Source organism: Diplotaxodon limnothrissa, linkage group LG15, assembly GCF_057381915.1.
Source record: "Diplotaxodon limnothrissa isolate DT_005_m linkage group LG15, D_limnothrissa_male_GT1.1, whole genome shotgun sequence".
NCBI classification, from domain to species: domain Eukaryota; kingdom Metazoa; phylum Chordata; class Actinopteri; order Cichliformes; family Cichlidae; genus Diplotaxodon; species Diplotaxodon limnothrissa.
The window spans coordinates 44,820,777-44,840,035 of record NC_140610.1 but is presented as its reverse complement, the minus strand read 5'-3'; the positions used below and the strand labels follow the sequence as shown (position 1 = coordinate 44,840,035).

The window sequence follows — 19,259 nt, the reverse complement described above, 5'->3', positions numbered from 1 at the left end:
TGAGGAAGGTTTTCGCAGGCAAACAACAGGTGCCTATACGAACGCTCCAGCTAAAGCAGGTAATGGTGCAACTAAAGTGTAGTATTGAAAATGGTGAAAATAGGCATATTTGAGATTTGTATTAGTTAATGAATAAATCTTTCATTCTGTCATGTTTGTGATTTCAGGATGGGCATACCATGACTGTCTCCTTGTGGAGGGAGGCATCAATTTACAATGTTCATGTGGGAGATCAGATAAAGGTCTCCCATGTCAAAGTAAACCACTCTGCCTATGGTGTACAGCTCCAGACGACCTCCTATACTAAGATTGAGGTATGAAGAATCCATATGTTTGTACCAACATGTAATAGCAATGTCATTTACCAAAATGTTTAGAATTATAGGTGGTCCAAAAGATTGACTCTGTTCATCTGGACGTAGCGTTTTCAGGTGGGAGAAACGTTTCGTCACTCATCCACGTGACTTCTTCAGTCTCAGACTGCAGGTTTCTGAGGTCTTTGATCAGGGCCCATGACAATTTGTATATTATTGATCAATGAACTGACCTTCCAGCCTATTGTTCATTCAGTGGCAAGACAAGGCAAGTTTATTTATATAGCACAATTCAACAACAAGGTGATTCAAAGTGCTTTACAGAGACATTAAAAAACAAAAACAATAAAAAGAGCATGATTTAAAATCGATTAAAAAAAACAAAACAAAAAACAGTAGATAAAATCAGTAGTTAAAATGTAAGTTTTGAAATTTAAGCTTAAAAGTGTGGATTTGGTGCTTTATTCAAAAGCAGCTGAGAACAGGTGAGTCTTCAACCTGGATTTAAATAAACTGAGTGTTTCAGCTGATCTGAGGCTTTCTGGGAGTTTGTTCCAGATATAAGGAGCATAAAAGCTGAATGCAGCTTCTCAGTGTCTGGTTCTGACTCTAGGAACTGATAAAAGACTGGATCCAGATGACCCGAGGGATCTGGAAGGTCTAAATTGAGATATAATCATAAATTTTTCACACTGATGAAAGATAAAAGGTTGCTTTTAGTATTTAGATTTTTCCAGGCAGTATTTAAAATTCAAATGTGAAATGCACATCCCTAGTATTTCCCTTTGCTTAAACAAAAGGTCCATCTATCCCTCAGCCGGCACCCGCCACAGTACAAGTGTCCTTGCTGTTTTGATAACTGGATCCTGAAGGGTTAACATGTCAACGGCAATTCTTTACTGCGTGTCACCAAGAGATTAATGTCAGTTGTTCCTGAACAGGCGCCCGGCCCCTCGTCGAAACCAGCAGTGACCTTGGACGCTCTGCAGTGAATGTGAAATGACTCCAATCAATGACAACAATGGGAACAGAAGAGCACGTTTTAATTTCACTTCATCAAAACAAAGAGGCACTCCCAATAACGCTGTTACAGTCCTGCAGCCTAACTGAAGAATTCAAACTGAGTGGCATGGTTCAGGGTTTTGTTTCTTTCTTTCTTTGGGATAATGACACTAAAAAGCTGAAATGGTTTGAAATCTCATTGTGTACTTTCCGTTCTCTGTTCCCAATCCCCCAGAAGACCTTAGAGCATTTGTTTTGTATCATTTCAGTTCTAAATTATCAGACATGGTGCCAACTCACAAAGTGCAGCAGGAGAATTGTATTATAATTTTGCATGTATCTGCTCAGTGATGCAAAAGAGAGAATGCCTTTCAAGTGGTTGAGCATTACCACAATAAAATGATTCATGGCAGAGTCTGTAACTGCTCACAGTTATAGAAATAGACACCTGGTTTTACTGACTTCTCTACCTTAGTACCACAAAGTGCAATTGTTCAGTTCAGTTCATTTTTATTTCAAACATGTGCCTTCACAATCATTACAAAATATCATTCCCTTATTTGTTTGAAAAGGAGTAGGCTGAAGTATTTACTTATTTGTCCCTACCCCCTCAAGTTTTACCTCTCATTCATTTAATTTTCTTTTGTCTTAAATTAAACAAACAACATATGAAACATATGAAGTAAAACAAAACATAACATACATAAATCAAAAACAAGAAATTAGCAAGCCCCACCACAGTATAGTTTCTTTCATATGAAAAATACAGAATGTGTATATTTGCAGATACACAAGTTATGGAAAAACAACAAACCAAAAAAAAAAAAAAACCCCAAAAAAGAACCGCAACACCATTGCCAGCAACATTACCGTCCTGGGTTAACCCCGTTTTCTTCATTCTTATACTTATTTAAAATTAGGTTTTTATATTTTACTTTAAACTGTTTTATGTTTTGACTGTCTTTTATTTCTTCTGTTAGACTGTTCCATAATTTAACTCCTGCAATTGAGATTGACATAGTTCTTAAAGTTGTTCTAGCACTTTGTATTTTTAAATTCCATTTCCCTCTTAAGTTATACCCACCTTCTCTTTCTATGAACAATTTACAGATTTCTTTGGGAAGCAATTTATTTCTTACTTTATACATTATTTGCGCTGTTTTAAGCTTCACTAAGTCTTGGAATTTAATAGCTTGCATTTTGACAAAGAGTGCATTTGTATGGTCCCTGTACCCTACATTATTTATTAATCTAATGGCCCTTTTCTGTATTATAGTTATTGTTTGTGTGTTACTTTTGTATGTGTTTCCCCAGACCTCTACACAGTAGCTCATATATGGCAGTAGTAAAGCACAGTATAAAATGTGCAGTGCTTTCTGATCCAACATATGCTTTGCTTTCCCCAGGACGGCAATGCCCCGTGCCAATTTCCCCCGAACATAAGTAATGTGTGGCTTCCAACAGAGCTTGTGGTCAATGATCACCCCAAGAAATTTTATTTCATTTACTCTTTACATTGTCAACACATATTTCTACTTCGATGTTTTTCTTTTTGGTTTCCAAACAACATAAATTTGGTTTTATCTAGATTCAATGATAATTTATTTATATCAAACCACTTCTTTAATATTGTTAATTCCTGTGTGATCATTTCCAAAACCTGTGGCAATTCCCCTCCTGAACACAGTATATTTGTGTCATCTGCAAATATTACAAACTTTAAAATCTCCGATACTCTGCAGATATCATTTAAGTACATAATAAACATTTTTGGACCCAGTACTGAACCTTGAGGTACTCCACAAGCTATATCCATCAAATTAGATTTATATTCATTTATTTGTACATATTGTTGCCTATTCCCTACATAGCTTTTTAACCATTCCAAAACCACTCCCCTAAACCCGTACTTTTCCAGTTTTTTTAATAGAATTTCATGATTAACAGTATCAAACGCCTTCTTTAGATCTAAGAAAACTCCGAGCGCATACCTCTTATTATCCATACATTCCGTTATCTTTTCCATTAGATCTATCAGTGCCAAAGCTGTTGATCTGTTGCTTCTGAACCCATACTGACCTATCTGTCATTAATTCATATTTTTCCACAAAACTCAAATCTTTTTATGAAGAGTTTTTCCAGTATCTTAGAGAACTGGGAGAGTATTGACACTGGTCTATAGTTTGTAAAATGATGTCTTTGTGGGAGTGTGTGGGTGGGGTGTTTGCCCACTCTCCCCGCCTCCACCCCTCTTGCCACTCCTACCCCTCTCTGTCTCTCTCACTCTCCTCTCTCCCCAGGACACAGCTGCTGCTGATTAGCCTCGTTTGCCACCTGACTCCAGTCAGCAATCATCCTCTGAGGCTATTTAAACTGGGGATGAGCTGTGAGCAGGGTGGCTTTTTCCTCGGTGGCTCTATGCGGTTCTGTGCTAGATTTTGGACAGACAGCCTCTTTCTGACCAGTGAGCAGACGGGCTTGTGGGCCCTGAGAGTGTCTCCCCGTGGTGGGGAGTAGGGTAGGAAGTGTGGGAAGTGCCTCCTTTTTTATAGTGTTTGTTTGGTAGTCCTGCCTTTCGTGGCTGCGAGCGTTTTCTTTGTTTCTTTGGCGTTATTGGTAAGACGGCGTTGCTGGCCCTTTAAGTTAATGTTAACCTGTACCATTTTGTAATAAAGTTTTATTGATGCAGAACAACTCTGTTTGTTTTCCTTTTTCATTCTGATTCCGGACTCATTTGTTACTGATCCCCTCTCTCACATGCCTAGACCCCTTCGGGGGGAACGTAACACACTGGTTTTGTAAATGGGAATAACTTTAGCAACTTTCATTTTTTGTGGAAAAACTCCTTTTTGAAACGACAAGTTGAATATATATTTTAATGGTTTTACGATACCATCAATAACTGTCTTTAGCGTTACCATATCAATATCATTCCAGTCTGTACTGGTTTTGTTCTTAAGTCCTCTAACTATGTCATAAATCTCTTTCTCTTCCACTGCTCTTAAAAACATTGAGCTACTATTCCTTTCAATATTTTCACCAGTGTCCCTTTCTATTCCATCAACCTTTATTTCTTCTGCCAGTTTTGGCCCTATGTTTATGAAGAATTCATTAAAGCCATTTACTATCTCTTCCATGTTATTAATACTTCTTGTCCCTTCTATAAAGTACCCAGGGTAATCATTATTCCTTGATTCATTTTTGATTATTCTGTTTAATACATTCCATATATCTCTTGTGTTATCTTTATTGTGTTCTAACCTTTTAATGTAATACTCTCTTTTACAGGATCTCATTATATTAGTTAATTTATTTTTGTAAGTTTTATACTTCATTTCAGTTTCTATTGTTCTCTTTTTTATGAATTCTCGATATAGGGTATTCTTTTTTTTGCTGGCATTTTGTAGTCCTTTTGTCATCCATGGTCTTCCTGCATAGTTGTGTTTCCTATTGATTTCAATTACTGGGCAGTTTTTATCAAGTAATGTGTTAAATGTTCTTAAAAATCCTTCGTAAGCTTTATTAACTTCTGTTTGTTCATATACAATATTCCAATCTTGCTTTAAAAGTTCATTTCTAAGACAATTTAAGGTCTTCTCTGTTCTTATTCTTTTGTAAATAATCTTATGTCCATCGTTATTCACTTTATAATGGCAATTATAAGATGCAAAGACTGGTAAATGGTCACTTATATCATTGATTAACAGCCCACTTTTTATCTTTCCTTCTATTATATTTGTAAATATATTATCTAATAGAGTTGCACAATGAGATGTTATTCTGGTCGGTCTTGTTATCAGTGGAAATAAACCGATGCTGTACATGGAATCAATAAATTCTTCTGTACTCTTATTATGATTTGGATTCAATAAGTCAATATTAAAGTCCCCACAAATAAACATTATTTTCTGATTTATATTTGTAAATAAGTCCTCCATATTATCCTTAAATATCTCAATCTTAGATCCTGGTGTTCTATATATACAACTGACAATTAGGTTTTTCCTTTTTTCTATACTTATTTCCACTGATAAACATTCCATCACTCCATCAATAACAGTTGTCATTCTTCCCATTCTTTTGTACTTTAGGTTTTTATCAATGTAAAGTGCCACCCCACCTCCTTTCTTGTTGATCCTGTCTACATGAAGGAATTCATATCCATTTATTTTAAAGTCTTCTTCTTTTCCAGGAGTTATCCAGGTCTCCGATATGGCTATCACATTGAATGGCTGTTCAAACTGTGTTATGTAGTCTTTGATGGATTGAAAGTTTGCATATAAGCTTCGACTATTAAAGTGAACCATTGTTATACCCTGTTCTACCTTGAATTCCTTTTTAAGTTGCTCATTTGTATAATAATTGCATTCATTTGTCTTATTGTTAAAGAAATTACAATCAGGATCTATGTTGCTGTCATACATCAATGTCTTATTTTCAATATCTATATGAGTTGTTAGTTGAAAATTGTCAGACATCTGCGTTGGTCGTGCACTTGGACGGTCCCATCATATTTAGCACTGCTTTGCATTTATCAGTTATATTTTTCTAGTTCAGTCATCTCTTTGATGACTAGACACATACAAACTTCAAATCACGTACAAACCCTGAAGCACGTACAAACTCCAAAACACGTAAAAACTCAGAAGGACATAAAAACTCAAAACACGTACAAACCCTGAAGCACGTACATTTCCAAAACACGCACAAACTCCAAAACACGTACAAACCCCGAAGCACGTACAAACTCCAAAACACGTAAAAACTCAGAAACACATAAAAACTCAAAACACGTACAAAAGACAACAGAAGTGCTCCAGGATGCTGGGAGCAGTGTTGAACTTTTGTTACCTAGTGGCTACACAAGCCAGCAAGTACCAACGACCGTATTTGGTGTGTGGTAATAACAGGTAAATGAAAATTTTTTTAATTTTTTATTTATTTGACTATATACGAATTCTTGTGTATAAATACACAAACAATACACATATGCTTTCATGCTTTCAATTGTGTAATTTAAGTGATCTAGGTAGCTCTGTTTTGGAAGAGTTTGTACGTGTTTTGTCTCTAGGGGCCACCGCATATATTTATATATAAACATTTATAAATAAAACCTTTTTTTTTTTTTACATTAGTAATTCCTTTTGTGCATAATTTTATATTATTGTTAATAACAAATTAATTAAAGCAACAAAACAACCTGAAGAGCCGGTTCGGAGCCAAAAGAGCCGGCTCTTTTTAGTGAGTTGAACCGAGAGAGCCGGTTCTCAAAAAAGAGCCGGAAATCCCATCACTACTGGACACCACCTGCATGAGGTGTTTTAGGCATGTCCTGGAGGTAGGAGGCCCCAGGGCAAACTGAGGGCTCGGTGGAGAGATTACATTTCACAGTTGGCTTGGAAATAATTCAGTTTTCCCCCAGATGAGCTGGAAGCAGTGGCTGGCAAAAGGCAAAAGTTTCTCCTTAGATTGACCAAACCCATGACCTTGAACCTGGATATATAGGACAGGGAGGATAAATAAAAGGATGTTACATTAAACCAGTGGTTCCCAAACCTTTTTTTTTTTTTTTGTTAGACCCCTGTTTGTTTTACAAGAAAATCTTCGCAGCCCCCCGGCACAAACACATCCTCAAACCACACACAGCCATTTATTGTTTTCAAACTCCACTGCAGTTTCTTTTACACCTCAAACCTTTAAAAAACCAAAAGCAAACAAATAAAAGTAAACTACAATAAATTACAGGTTGGAACAAAATAAACTAATACCATCTTTATTTTAAGTGTAGTTGTTTCATTCCCCCTTTGTAAGAATAATTTTTCAAAACATGCCTCTATGTGCAAAGTGGGTTTAAAAACATAAAACGTGATTTGGACAGGGGAAATGGGTTTTGGTTTAGACACAAATACATATGATTTTTAAAAAATCGTCTTGTGATCGCACATACTTCTTTTTGTGCCTCTAAAACATCCTTGTTTGTCTTTCCAGAACAGACATATGATGTCATAACTGTCGGAGCACCGGCCTCTCACTGCCAGGGTTTCTAAAAATGGCGTTCTGAGGAAGCTCATCCAGAAGTTTGAGGAAGCAAAGAAACAGTAAGTTGAGAGTAAAGTCGGGCGTCACATTAGGGCTGGGCGATATGGCCTAAAATCCATATCGCGGTATAATTTGAAGCACGTGCGGTAAAGATATATATCGCGAAATATTCTTTTCTTCTGTATAACATATTTTCCACACTATATGACACACTTAATTAATTTTCTCAAAAATCGAAAGTGTGCCTATGAATTCTGGTTGTGCTTATCTGACCTCGAACCGATTTTGGCGTGCAGAAATCTGTTAAAAAATGTTTTAGTACAACTTTGGTAAGCTGCACTGCTTGATGGATTGTCAGAGCATTACGGCTGCCGTAGTGAGGAGCTTCACGGAGTAATCTGGGTCCAAAACTCCGTGGGCTTCAGCTCCCAAAGTCAAACGAACACTGAGAGTTAAAAACGGTCTAAATTCTTTCATCTTTAATGAAATCATCAACCTTGCTGCTTTACCAGGTGTAACAATTAAGTTTAACATCCATGCATCAATGAAAACAGAATTTATTGAATTTAACGGAGTTACAAGTTAACAGGAAGTTAGCTTGCTAGTTTCCACCTAAACATTTCATACCATGTTCTGACTGAGAGATTTTTTAAACTAATTAAAACGTACAGCTCTGCTACCACTTCCAACATAAATGAAGACAGAAAACTAAACAGCAGTGGCGTTTGCAGGGTTACTGAAGTTGGACTACCTGGTATATAATGTTGTGCTACGTGATTGCTAGCGACACAGCTTTGTTAGCATAACATTAGCACAGTGAAGCTGGAGGATGAACGCCAGCTTCACTTTTTTCCACTTGATAAAAGTTAACGTGAGGGATTCTGGTGTTTAGGGACAAATGCAATCGCATAGCGATGACCTCTGCTCCTGTTTTGCGTTTTTATATTTTGCTTTATTCGTCTTGTGATTTGAATTTAAACAGTCGTTTTTGGTCATCTTGTTTCTTCAATTTCTGCATTAATACTTCAGTTCCCATTTTATGGCTTCCTCTTAATTTTGCTTTTGTTACTTTTCCAATCAGCGTAAATGAGGAGGAATGGTGAGTCCTTGCACTGCTTTGCTTGTTTTCATTTGACTGAACTAACTTCATTAGAGTTATTTGATATTGTATTTTGCACTATCCTACTGTATATTACTGTAATAGTAGTATTCTTATTGTATATATGGTATATCTTATTCCTCTGTTCCTCTGTCTCTCTTGCTGCATTGAGCATGTGTATGACTAAAGAATTTCCCTCGGGATAAATAAAGTTCTTCTTATCTTATCCTTAAGATTTGTACAACAAAGTATTTTCAGTTTTAAGCTGGAAGAATGGGGTTTTGCACAGCTTATCATGTTAATGCAAGAAAAAAAGGGCACGTAGCGCATCGGTGATGTGTTCACTAATATAGAACTAAAATGTGTGTTAGCTTAAAATGAGCAAATCCTTTGTCACAAAGTTGTATATGAATACTGCTCATTGTATAAATTCAGTCATTTTAAAGTCTATCAAAAACATGTTTCTGTGCTTGGAAAGTCAAATCCTGACAATATTAATGAGACGTTTCTAAAATTCTTCTACACAGATGGTCTGAATTTGTGAAGCGAGTGGTATCGCTCTCCGTCCCCGGCATTTATCGAAGTCGGCTCCTCGTTGTTTTTTCTAAGCCACGATTAGGCTCATTGAGAGCAGGCATGTGCATGCAGACAGTGTTTGTTTTTACATCTGGTGGGTAACGTCCCTCCCTATATTTTTGGAACAGTACCTCTGAAGCTTGATTTAGATTTCTGCAGGAAATTTACGTTCTAACTTCAGATGTAACACCTCTTAACACTAAACCGGTCCATTCCACGCTAGTGATGTGCGATACCACTGATTTCCTTTCCGATCCGATACCAAGTAATATTCAGGGTGGTATCGACAATACTGATCCGATACCGATACTTTATACAAAAACGTATTTTATTTATTGTATCTCAAATTATAGTGTCATAATAATTTACAGGACATCAGATTACTTGTTCTTATCACTTAATAATGCAGAGTTCATCATATAGAAATAAAAAAAACTGAAGTTGTGCGCTATTTGAACACCTTGCCTGCCTGCAGCACTAAAGGACTCCATGAGAGACGTCTGTCTCGCCCTAGCAGCACCTGTCCCTCTCATCCTCTTCAGTTCGTCTTAACATACACTCCTCATATTCTGTGATATGATTTACTCTGAGGTGTTTGACAAGGTTAGTGATGTTGCCACAACCATACATGCCAACCCTCCCGATTTTTCCGGGAGAATCCCGGAGCCACCATTCTCCCGAATTTCCACCTGGACAACAAAATTGAAAAACCATATTGCAGCCAATTCCAGTTTCCAACAATGGCGGCAGCTACTTAGTTTTAATATTACTCTTATTTCTCTTTCTGGGTCGCAAAAAAACAAACAACTTTTAACATGTTTTCAGGTGAGAATGTAGCTGTGTAAACTTCAAATATCTGAGCCGATCGACACATCGTTTTCAAACCCCCGCTGCCTTTCGCTACTCGGGTTAAACATGATATATAAGTCACTTTGATAACTTAAAAATGTTATTGTTTGGCTTTTTCAGTGTTTTATTTGTTCGTGAGTAAATCGGTTTGGCTGAGATTAAAGTTATTAGATTCGATTAAATTAAATTTAACTTTATTAATACCTCGGGAGGGTTCCAACGGGGTTTTCACACAGCTGAATAAACGTCAAACAGAAAACTAATTAAAGAAAGTGTGAGACGGTCGAGAGTTTACGCCAGCGCCCGGTTATATTTTAGATAGCAAGGAGCAGACGGCAGTTCCACTCCACCGAGGGAACTCATGACGTACTACCCGGCTTTCTTTAGACCGTGAAGGGCGGGTCCTCAGGTGGAAGCAGACTCTGAATTTCGACACCCCCGCTGTTTCCGGGCCGGCTAATAATAACGGTGACATTTAAGGTATTTTATCCAATAAATAAACATTGTAAAATGTATTTATCACCCCCGCCCCCCCCCAACAGCCCTTTTGAATGTCTCCCTAATTCTGAGGTCTCACGGTTGGGAAAGTATAGCCACAACACCTCAATGTTGGAGCACTTTTTTGCCACATGTATCGCAAACCACGTCTCAGCTGTTTGTGGAGGAAAAATACGTTCGCACAATTACGCTCAGCCATTGTTGTGACATTTATACAGCCGTATTTTGCACATGACTATGAAAGGCGGAAGAGGAAGTAGTTCCTTTGAATGTAGACAATCCGAATGTTATAGTTTCTCTCCACTGTGTTGCTGTTAATGATAAACTACAAATTTACCCTAAATTACTAAAAAATATCGATATTTTAATGTGAGAATCGATTCTAGAACATAAATGACTGGTATCGGAGGAATCGATATTTCAGGATCGATCCGCACATCACTATTCCACGCTGTTGTTTCCAGTTACAGCGTATATTTCCCGTTGAAGCATATTTCAGGCATAAGACAGAAACATTACAAAAATATACACCTGCAGGCCACTCTAATGTCTTTATTTGACTAAATGCACTAAATTACTGCCACAAGCTTTTGAACACATGTACCTAATAAAGTGGCTGGTGAGTGTCCTCAGTCCCAGCTCGGATACAGATGTGTCGGTGTGTCTTTGTTCCCTGCAGTAGTGCCCTCTCCAGCTCAGTCATATGAGACTGAGCTGGAGAGGGCACATGCCTGCTCTCAATAAAGCCAAATATTTCAAAATTTCATTTTGAGGCATTTTAAAAATGAATGTGTTTGAGTTTCATTGCTCCAAAGCAATGTTTTCATATAAGCAAGATAACAACCAGTTTGCAACCATGTAAGTACAGTCCTCTATTGTGAACAGACGTGTTGGCAATCTGTCTGCACCAAAGGAAACAATGGTGTTTTCAAGGTGCTTCACACTGTAAGGTAACAACTTACAGTATTAAAAAGAAAACCCCAAAAGAACAAACCCCTCTGAGCAAGCACGAGGCGACAGTGGGAAGGAAAAACTCCCTTTTAAGAGGAAGAAACCTTCGACAGAACCAGGCTCAGGGCGGGGTGGCCATCTGCCGCGACCATTCCTGGGGATTTCAAAAATGACTTGATCTGATCTAAATGTAAAACTAGCTCATTTAAAGTGTCCAGTGAGTTTTAGAAAATATTTTGCTGTTGATATCACGATGTCACTATAAAGTGGAAACTTTGTTTCTTCCCTTACACCTCCCAAAAAATGCCCGCACCGATGAGAAGCACTTAGATATGCAACTTGGTTCTGTGAATATCTTTCTTTTGAAAGTTTTAACAATATCTTCATCAAGATCTTGGAAGTTTAATTGCCAGAATGTCACCATAACCGCTGCATGCTTCCATCTTTTACAGAGGGATTTGAAAACCCTCTCGCTGAGTTTCTTGAACTTCTCTGGTGGGATTTTGTCGTATCCGGCCCTGATTTCAGTCCAGATTTTCATGGTAAGCTGGTTGGAGATAGCTTCAGCACTTTCAATGCTGAAGACTGTGCCTGATTTTTTTGCAACCTGGGAAATCAGTCCTTCCACAAAGATTTCCACTGAAAGTCTGCATCTTTCTTTCTTTTCATATGATTCCAGTCTATCAGTAACTGTTACTGCCAACAGGTGTTCTTGGAATACTGAAGTAGTTATGATATTAAATATTGGTTGTTCCATTAAATTCATTGAATCCTCCTCCCCACTCCTCCTCATTTCCAATGATATTAGTGACAATTTATGTAATTTGTCACAAATATCAGTGAAAATCGCATTAGCAATGCAGTCAAAATAATTCTGCACTTTTCGGTCTAAATGCAAATCCATCCCCTTGAATTTGTCCAAGAGTAGATCCAACAAACGTTTTTGGTGAGAATGAGGGCACTTTAAAAGTTTACCAAGCTTTGAAAGCACAGCCTGAATTAATGTCTCTAACCATCTTTCAAAGTCTAAGGTTTTTTCAGGTGGCTCACAGTCTACAGAAGATCTGTGATGCTGTATCTTTTTATATGACTCCGTTTGACTTACGTTTGTTAACGGTGGGATGCTGGCTTCATGTTCAACACAGGATTTCTGCTGCTGGGGATCTGGAATTGGATTGTTTTCTGGTTTTGCAGCACTGTGTTGGTCAGCATTTTGACAGCTTTCTTCTGTGTTAGCTGTTTCTTGGCTGTTAGCATCTATATTCTGTGCTGTATCAAACTCCTGCTCAGCAGAATCGTCCAAAAATTTCACACGTGACAAAACCGTTTTGCCAGTAGTGGTGTGGACAGAACAGTTTTCATGTACAGGGGAGTTCTGGGAAGACCTCAGTGGTGATACTGCTACTGACTGTGCACACAGGTCCATTACGTCCTCTACAAAACCTACAAGCCGCTTAGCGGTGAAGCAATCCGGATAGCCTGAGATAAGCTCTCCCCACTGCTTGATCGAAAAACTACTGAACAAGTTATTCAAGAGGGATACCAAAGCATGTACTGTAGAATTATCCCCATTGGTCTGAACTGTTTCATCATTTGTCATTGTGTTACAGTTCGAGCTTGCCATTTCACTTTTTTGTTTTTTATGTCTAAAATGTTGTTTTGTGTTAAACTCCGTGTTTGAACGTTTAAAGCGCTGCTGTCCCGCTGTGTGAATGCGTTTCAACTGAACAGCCAGGTCTATATATAAGGTCGGTTTAAGGTTTCTTTGTAACGTCACCTGACGTTTCTTTGTAACGTCACCAGTCAAAGGACTGGCCCGCCCCGTCATAACGAAAGGGGCGGGACAAATCTGTTGCTTAGCAACTGAAAAAAAGGCACACCGCGCTGAATGCTACATCCGGCCTGCGACGGTACACCGCCTCCGCACCACCGTTTAAACATGAAGTGTGGATGTTAGAAGATCCCAAATATGGTGAGCTACTGGGAAATTACTCACGTAATGAGGAGGAGGTCGATGTCGAAGTCGAAGAGGCCATGCACGGACCCATATTTCTGATGATATAAGAGCAACTTTGGTGGACCATGTCATCAACCATGGCCTGACTATGAGGGAAGCTGGGCAGAGAGTCCACCCACATCTAAGCTGCTTCACAGTGGCATCTGTAATAAGAACATTCCGACTAGAAAACAGGTCTGTCTTCACCTCTCTACCTTCTACTCCACTCAGATGGTTTTTATAGCACTGTTCTACAGTATATACCATTACCATATCAAGTGTACAGGGTATTGCAGGGTGCTAAGGCTCCTTTTGCAGCCAAAGTGGTAGTTTCTGTGAAACATAGCATGATTACTTATATTGAAGTACAGTGGATGACACAGTACATACAGTAAAGTACTGTAAGAAAAATAAGCAAAGCGATGACAATATGTGGTTGTATTTCTCTAGACTGACTCGAAGACCTTCTGGGGGAGGACGCCAACGCCTGTTCACACAACAGCAGGAACTTGCCGTTGTGGACCTAGTGAGGGCAGACAATGCCATCCGTCTCCACCAGCTACGAAAGCAAATACTTGCAGACAGGCAAGTGTTCAACAGCATAAACCATGTGAGCATCACCACCATCAGACGCATCTTGGGTAAACACAGCATCACCATGAAGCAGCTCTACAGAGTCCCATTTGAGAGGAACAGTGACAGGGTCAAAGGACTTTGAGCTGAATATGTACGGGTAAGTGTAACTGTCCTTTACATGTACAATACAGTATTGGTGAAATCCAGTAGCAGCTGAATATGTACCATATCAGTACCACATGGATCCATTCTGAGAGCTACACAGGTACCTGTGTGATGGGGTTCTGTATGTGTAGCACTGTAGTACAGTAATATGTTCTCTTGGCCATGGATGGAGTTGCACAGCCTCATGAATTCATTTTCATTGATGAAGCTGGATTCGACCTGTGCAAAACAAGACGACGGGGTCGTAATGTCATTGGTCAAAAGCAATTGTGCACGTCCCAGGGCAGCGCAGGGGAAATGTCACATTGTGTGCCGCCATAAGCCTTCGAGGGCTTCTGCATCATCATGCAAAACTAGGTCCATACAACAGCCAACATATACTCACATTTCTAGATGCTCTCCATAACATAGTTGTACAGAACAGACCAGATCAGCCCAGGTTTGTTTCCATCAGGCTGCTCTGGTCCAGGCCTGGTTCTCCAACCACAACCAACTTGAAGTGGTATACTTGCCCCTTACTCACCATTTTTAAACCCTATACAGGAATTTTTTTCGGCTTGGAGATGGCGTGTATATGACCGCCAACCACATGCCCGCATGCCTCTTCTGCAGGCAATGGAACAGGCCTGCGGCGACATTCAGGTGACAGCAATCCATGGATGGTTTCGACATGCAAGAGGATATTTTCCCCGGTGCCTAGCGAGAGAAGACATTGCTTGCGATGTCGATGAGGTCCTGTGGCCAGACGCCAACAGACGGCGGGATCCATGAGCCCACGTATGCACAATTGTCATGATTTTTTGTGTTTACAGTATGGTGTTTTTTCTATTACTGTATTATGGTGTTTTTTGGGGTTTTTTTGCTTTCTCTGAATTCATGGTAAATGGCCTGCATTTGTATAGCGCTTTACTCAGTCCCTAAAGACCCCAAAGTGCTTTACACTACATTCAGTCATTCACCCATTCTCATGGTACTGCAATGTACAATACTGAGTAGGCCTATTTGTTGTTTTGGTTGTTTGAAAATGTGTCTCCTGAAAATATGCCTTCTGAATAAACAATGAAAGACTGCAGTGTTTTATATAAAGTAGAATAGTGTGCTCCAACTGATCTGTAAGTGTTTGCATATGATGCAAGTATGTGTCATTTTGTCAACAGTTACATTTTGACAAAGGAATGTTAGGTTTTGACAGCAGAGTTTAGGTTTTGAGAGTTTCAATTTGGCACAGATGTGAATGGTATATTTCCCAGTGTTGTGTCGTGTGTACCCAGAGGTTGCCCTTTGTTACAAATTAAAGTCTACAAATCAATGACATCACACTGGCCTATGTTTATTCAGTCTATGATTACATGTCAGTGAGATCTTGGAGCTGCCAGCATGCAAAGCTGCAGCTTTAGAATTTAGGCTCTAATCCTTTTTTCCACCATTTTTTTTTATTTTTCTTCTTCCTTTGTTTCTCAGACATGTATATTTTGTTTTTTTTTCTCCCATCATTTCCTCTTATTGTCCCTTTACATACTCTTTGCCTCGCTCCAGTCTACTGCCAGAGTTTCAGTATTTTATTCACTTAATAGCAGGACAGAATACCACGTGACTGTGGCCTTGTGTTATACCCTCTCTGCTGCAGTGATGCTGCAGACAAACACAAACATCGTGATCAGACATTTAAGAAAAGCCTCTTACAGATGAAGGTCTGTGTCTCTTGACCTAAACACATAATCAAGTTAAATCTAATTTATGTTCATCAGTGCCCCTCACACTGTAACTTAAAGTAATACATTTGTTACTGGTTAATTACAGAAGCACGTTTGTGAGCATAAAGATGTAAGCCTTGGACCATCGGGATGAAATGTGGTTGGGAAACTTAACAAGCATTGATAAAGCTTCATCAGTAGTTCGAACAATGCCTCAAAACCTTCGCTCACCACAGGTGGTTAGCAGACTGTGGTTGTACCATGCAGCCTAATAACATGCAGTAAATTGCAGGTTAAAGCAGTCTGCTTACACATTGTTAAACGAGGGAAGGGAACTAATGTGGCTGTCACATGACCCTTTTGTCCCATTTCATCCCAGCATTTGATTAAATTGCTGCTCACTACTTAAAACTGATCACATAAAACTATTTTTCTTCATCTTTTAATGATTACCAAAGTCTGTGAATCCCCAAATTGTTCAGTTGTTCTTTTTGCTCCCTATGAGGTCACTTTTACCATGTGACAAAAACAACACCCCACTGTACACACTTGAGCCACCAGCAACTTTATAAATCCCCAATAAAAAGCTGACAGGTTGCAATGATGTTCCAAATAACTTATTAAGAAAACAACTAAATACACAGAAAATATTATGAAAACTGGTTTATTTTATATCTCCTAGTTTGAAGTGAAGCAATAAAAACATGTATAAAACATCACAAACTGTAATATTATACAAATGCTTACGTCCTGCTGATGCAATGGAGACATCTTCCAGTGACAGTCTTCATCCGTGTGAGTGTGAGGAGGCTCCTAAACCCACCGACACAGAAGTGCATGTTCACAACTCCCTCTGTGCAGGTGGGGTCAGGGCCCTCCTCACCCTGGGTGAAGAGGGGTGGTGCTGTGGCCAGTCAGGTATGAAGTGCTGAGAGTGGATCTTTGGTCCTCTGTGCAGCTCTGTCCACTCTCAGCTGCCCTGCAAAGCAATAACACGAGAAAGACGTCATTTTAACACAAAACAGCATTTCCATTGTTGGTAGCTGCAGCATGTTGTTAAAATGCAATTTTAAACTCAACATATACACACAATAACTATAACTAAACTTAAACCTACAGTACTGTAGGACGATGATTTACACCAGCTATTGGAAGGATTTAGTCTTCAAGACAGTTTGTAGCCAATGTGAGGTGATAACTTACATAGCTGGAACACAGCACCACTCTCCAGTTTGTCATTTGGTCATCCATCCTTCTCATCGGGTTGGGGTAAGGCTGTCTTCTGGGTGGAGTATCTCTCTGTGTTAGCTCCGTCCTGGGCGTTGAGTGTCTGAAGTGCTGAATGCTGGGAGAGGACAAGTGTAAAGCACCTGAAGACAAAAAGACAAAGAGAAAAGCATGAATTCACAGATCACAGAGTTGTTCACTTTACTTTTCTTCTGTTATGTGTTTTTACCTTACCTCTGATCCCTGAGCCACAGGCTATACCTTATGTAAAAACAAGAGACTACAGTCAGTTCACGACATCATTTTAAACCTTTTCTACTTATTTGTGTTGACATTAAGTACGGACTTACCTTTGTCCTGCATGGTGAGCTAGAGCTTGAGAAAAAAATGTTAGTCATTTACAAACACTGCAAAGGCCAACTTAAACATTTAAAGCTTAAAAACAAGTTCTAACATAATCTAGTCAGAGTCGCTGTCATCAAGTGAAAGGTTAAAAGGCCTTTCCCAGAAGCGTCTGACACCAACAGAACCCGAGGATGTTGAAGGGCCATAAAACGTGTCATCACTTACCTTGCACCTCTTTGCACTTACCTCATCAGTGCAGGTGTCGTCTCCGCTTCTCTTTGCTGAGGAGGTGAGAGCTGAGGTTGAAGGAGAAGCTGAGAGAGTAGCGGAAGAAGGAGCAGGAGAGGAAGGAGCTGAGGGAGCAGGGGAGGAAGCAGCTAAGGGAGCAGGAGAGGAAGCAGCTGAGGGAGGAGCAGAGGAAGCAGGAGAAGCTAAAGGATCACCAACCGGGAAGAGTGGGGCGTTGGCCTGGCCGAAAGGCGGCATGGCGAACGGGGCAGCACCTGGAGCAATAGGATGTTGCCAATCGTGCCAAAACGGCTCTGGAGGGAGCTCCTGGATGAGAGGGGAATCAGCTCTCTCATCCATGGTGTCATACCCCGAGTCGTCACTAGGCCAATCGGCCCACTCTTCTGAGTTGTTCCAGTCAGAGGAATTGTCAGTGTCTTCACTCACCTCTTCGACGTCCTCAGGTATGTAGGGAGGGTACTCACCTTCCTCTTCACTGTCATCAGGATCCTGTGCTTCAGGAGAAGAGGGTGAGGATGGGAGAGGGATATACTCACCATACTCACCTTCACTGACACGCTCGGTATCAGAGTCATCCAGGATCCTGATGACCTCTGGAAGGCCTTCTTCTGCAGGACGCTCAACCACGTAGTCGAGACGACCTGTGAGGAAACAAGTTTAAAATAACATTAAGAATGTAATAAACATCAAGTGCTAAAGGAACAGAGCTACATCTGTTAGTTTGAGCAGACGATGAGAGAAAAGCATTTTAGGCTACATTTATGTCAGACTGAATGACACTTCTACTTGTTCATGCAAGCAAAAAACAGCTAAGTCAACTAAGTTCACATCATTAACTGCTATATAATAAGATATAGTAGTGGCATAACATAAGGATACCATTATTACTACTGTACTATGATTACTGTTTTCATATTCTTTTTTATATTCATTTATTTTTGTTATTTTTTATTATCATGTTTTGTAGCAGGGGAAAAGTTATAGTTTATTTCAATAAAGCCTTTGATCCAAGAAGAACAGGATGTTAGGAAGGGACCGGGATCTGGTGTGTTTACACCTGTGTGTTCTGACGTCATGACATGCTGAAGATGCTGTTACCACAGAGACTGATTTTGGGGCATTTTACAAATTTTAGTCCGTTAAGCTATTTTTAACCAAATCATTAAAAAAGTGTCAAATTTGAAGCCTTCAAATCAAAGTAACACCTTTTTTTTCAAATTCATACACCAGTCGTTAATAATTTCTACACCTCTCCCGGAAAATTTAAAGCATACAAACAATTTACGGGGAAAAATCTTGGAATAAGCATATTTTGATAACATTAAAACTTGATATTCACACTGGAACTTATTAAATTATTACAGTCATTTAGTAGCTCTTAAAATAACTGAAGAAATGTTAAAAGTACCTGCAGCGAAGTCCAGGGGGCTGTCGAGTCCACGACGAGCCATCTTCAGGCTTTGCTGTATGAAAAACAAGTACAAACAATCCAAAGATGAAGTACTTGTTGTGGCGAGCAAGTCAAATCCGCTTTCAGTAAATATTTTCCGAAAACTTAACTTTCCACAGGCTGAGGTTGGAGCAGGTCAAAACAAGTCCAATAGCAAGTGTAAAGGGACGAATGGAACCTTGTGCAGCATTTATATACCCTCCGCAGGCCATGGTTACGGTTGCCAACA

The 19,259-nt window shown here is 39.4% G+C and overlaps 1 protein-coding gene across 1 annotated transcript; it reads right to left on the bottom strand.

Moving 5' to 3' along the window:
• Positions 1-17,445: 17,445 nt before the first annotated feature.
• On the bottom strand, positions 17,446-19,031 carry LOC146618131 (uncharacterized). The gene is made up of 2 exons (XM_085371965.1): positions 18,989-19,031; positions 17,446-18,221 (listed from the first exon to the last, which is right to left on the bottom strand). Exons 1-2 carry the CDS (start codon positions 19,029-19,031, stop codon positions 17,446-17,448), a joined length of 819 nt encoding a protein of 272 aa, XP_085228091.1.
• Between the last annotated feature and the right edge of the window lie 228 nt (positions 19,032-19,259).

Excerpts from the sequence above, each read along its gene's own strand:
- LOC146618131 (XM_085371965.1), bottom strand. The coding sequence starts at position 19,031 with ATGGCTCGTCGTGGACTCGACAGCCCCCTGGACTTCGCTGCAG. Across the intron at positions 18,222-18,988 it reads CCCCCTGGACTTCGCTGCAG|GTCGTCTCGACTACGTGGTT; the intron begins GTACTTTTAACA and ends GTTTCCTCACAG.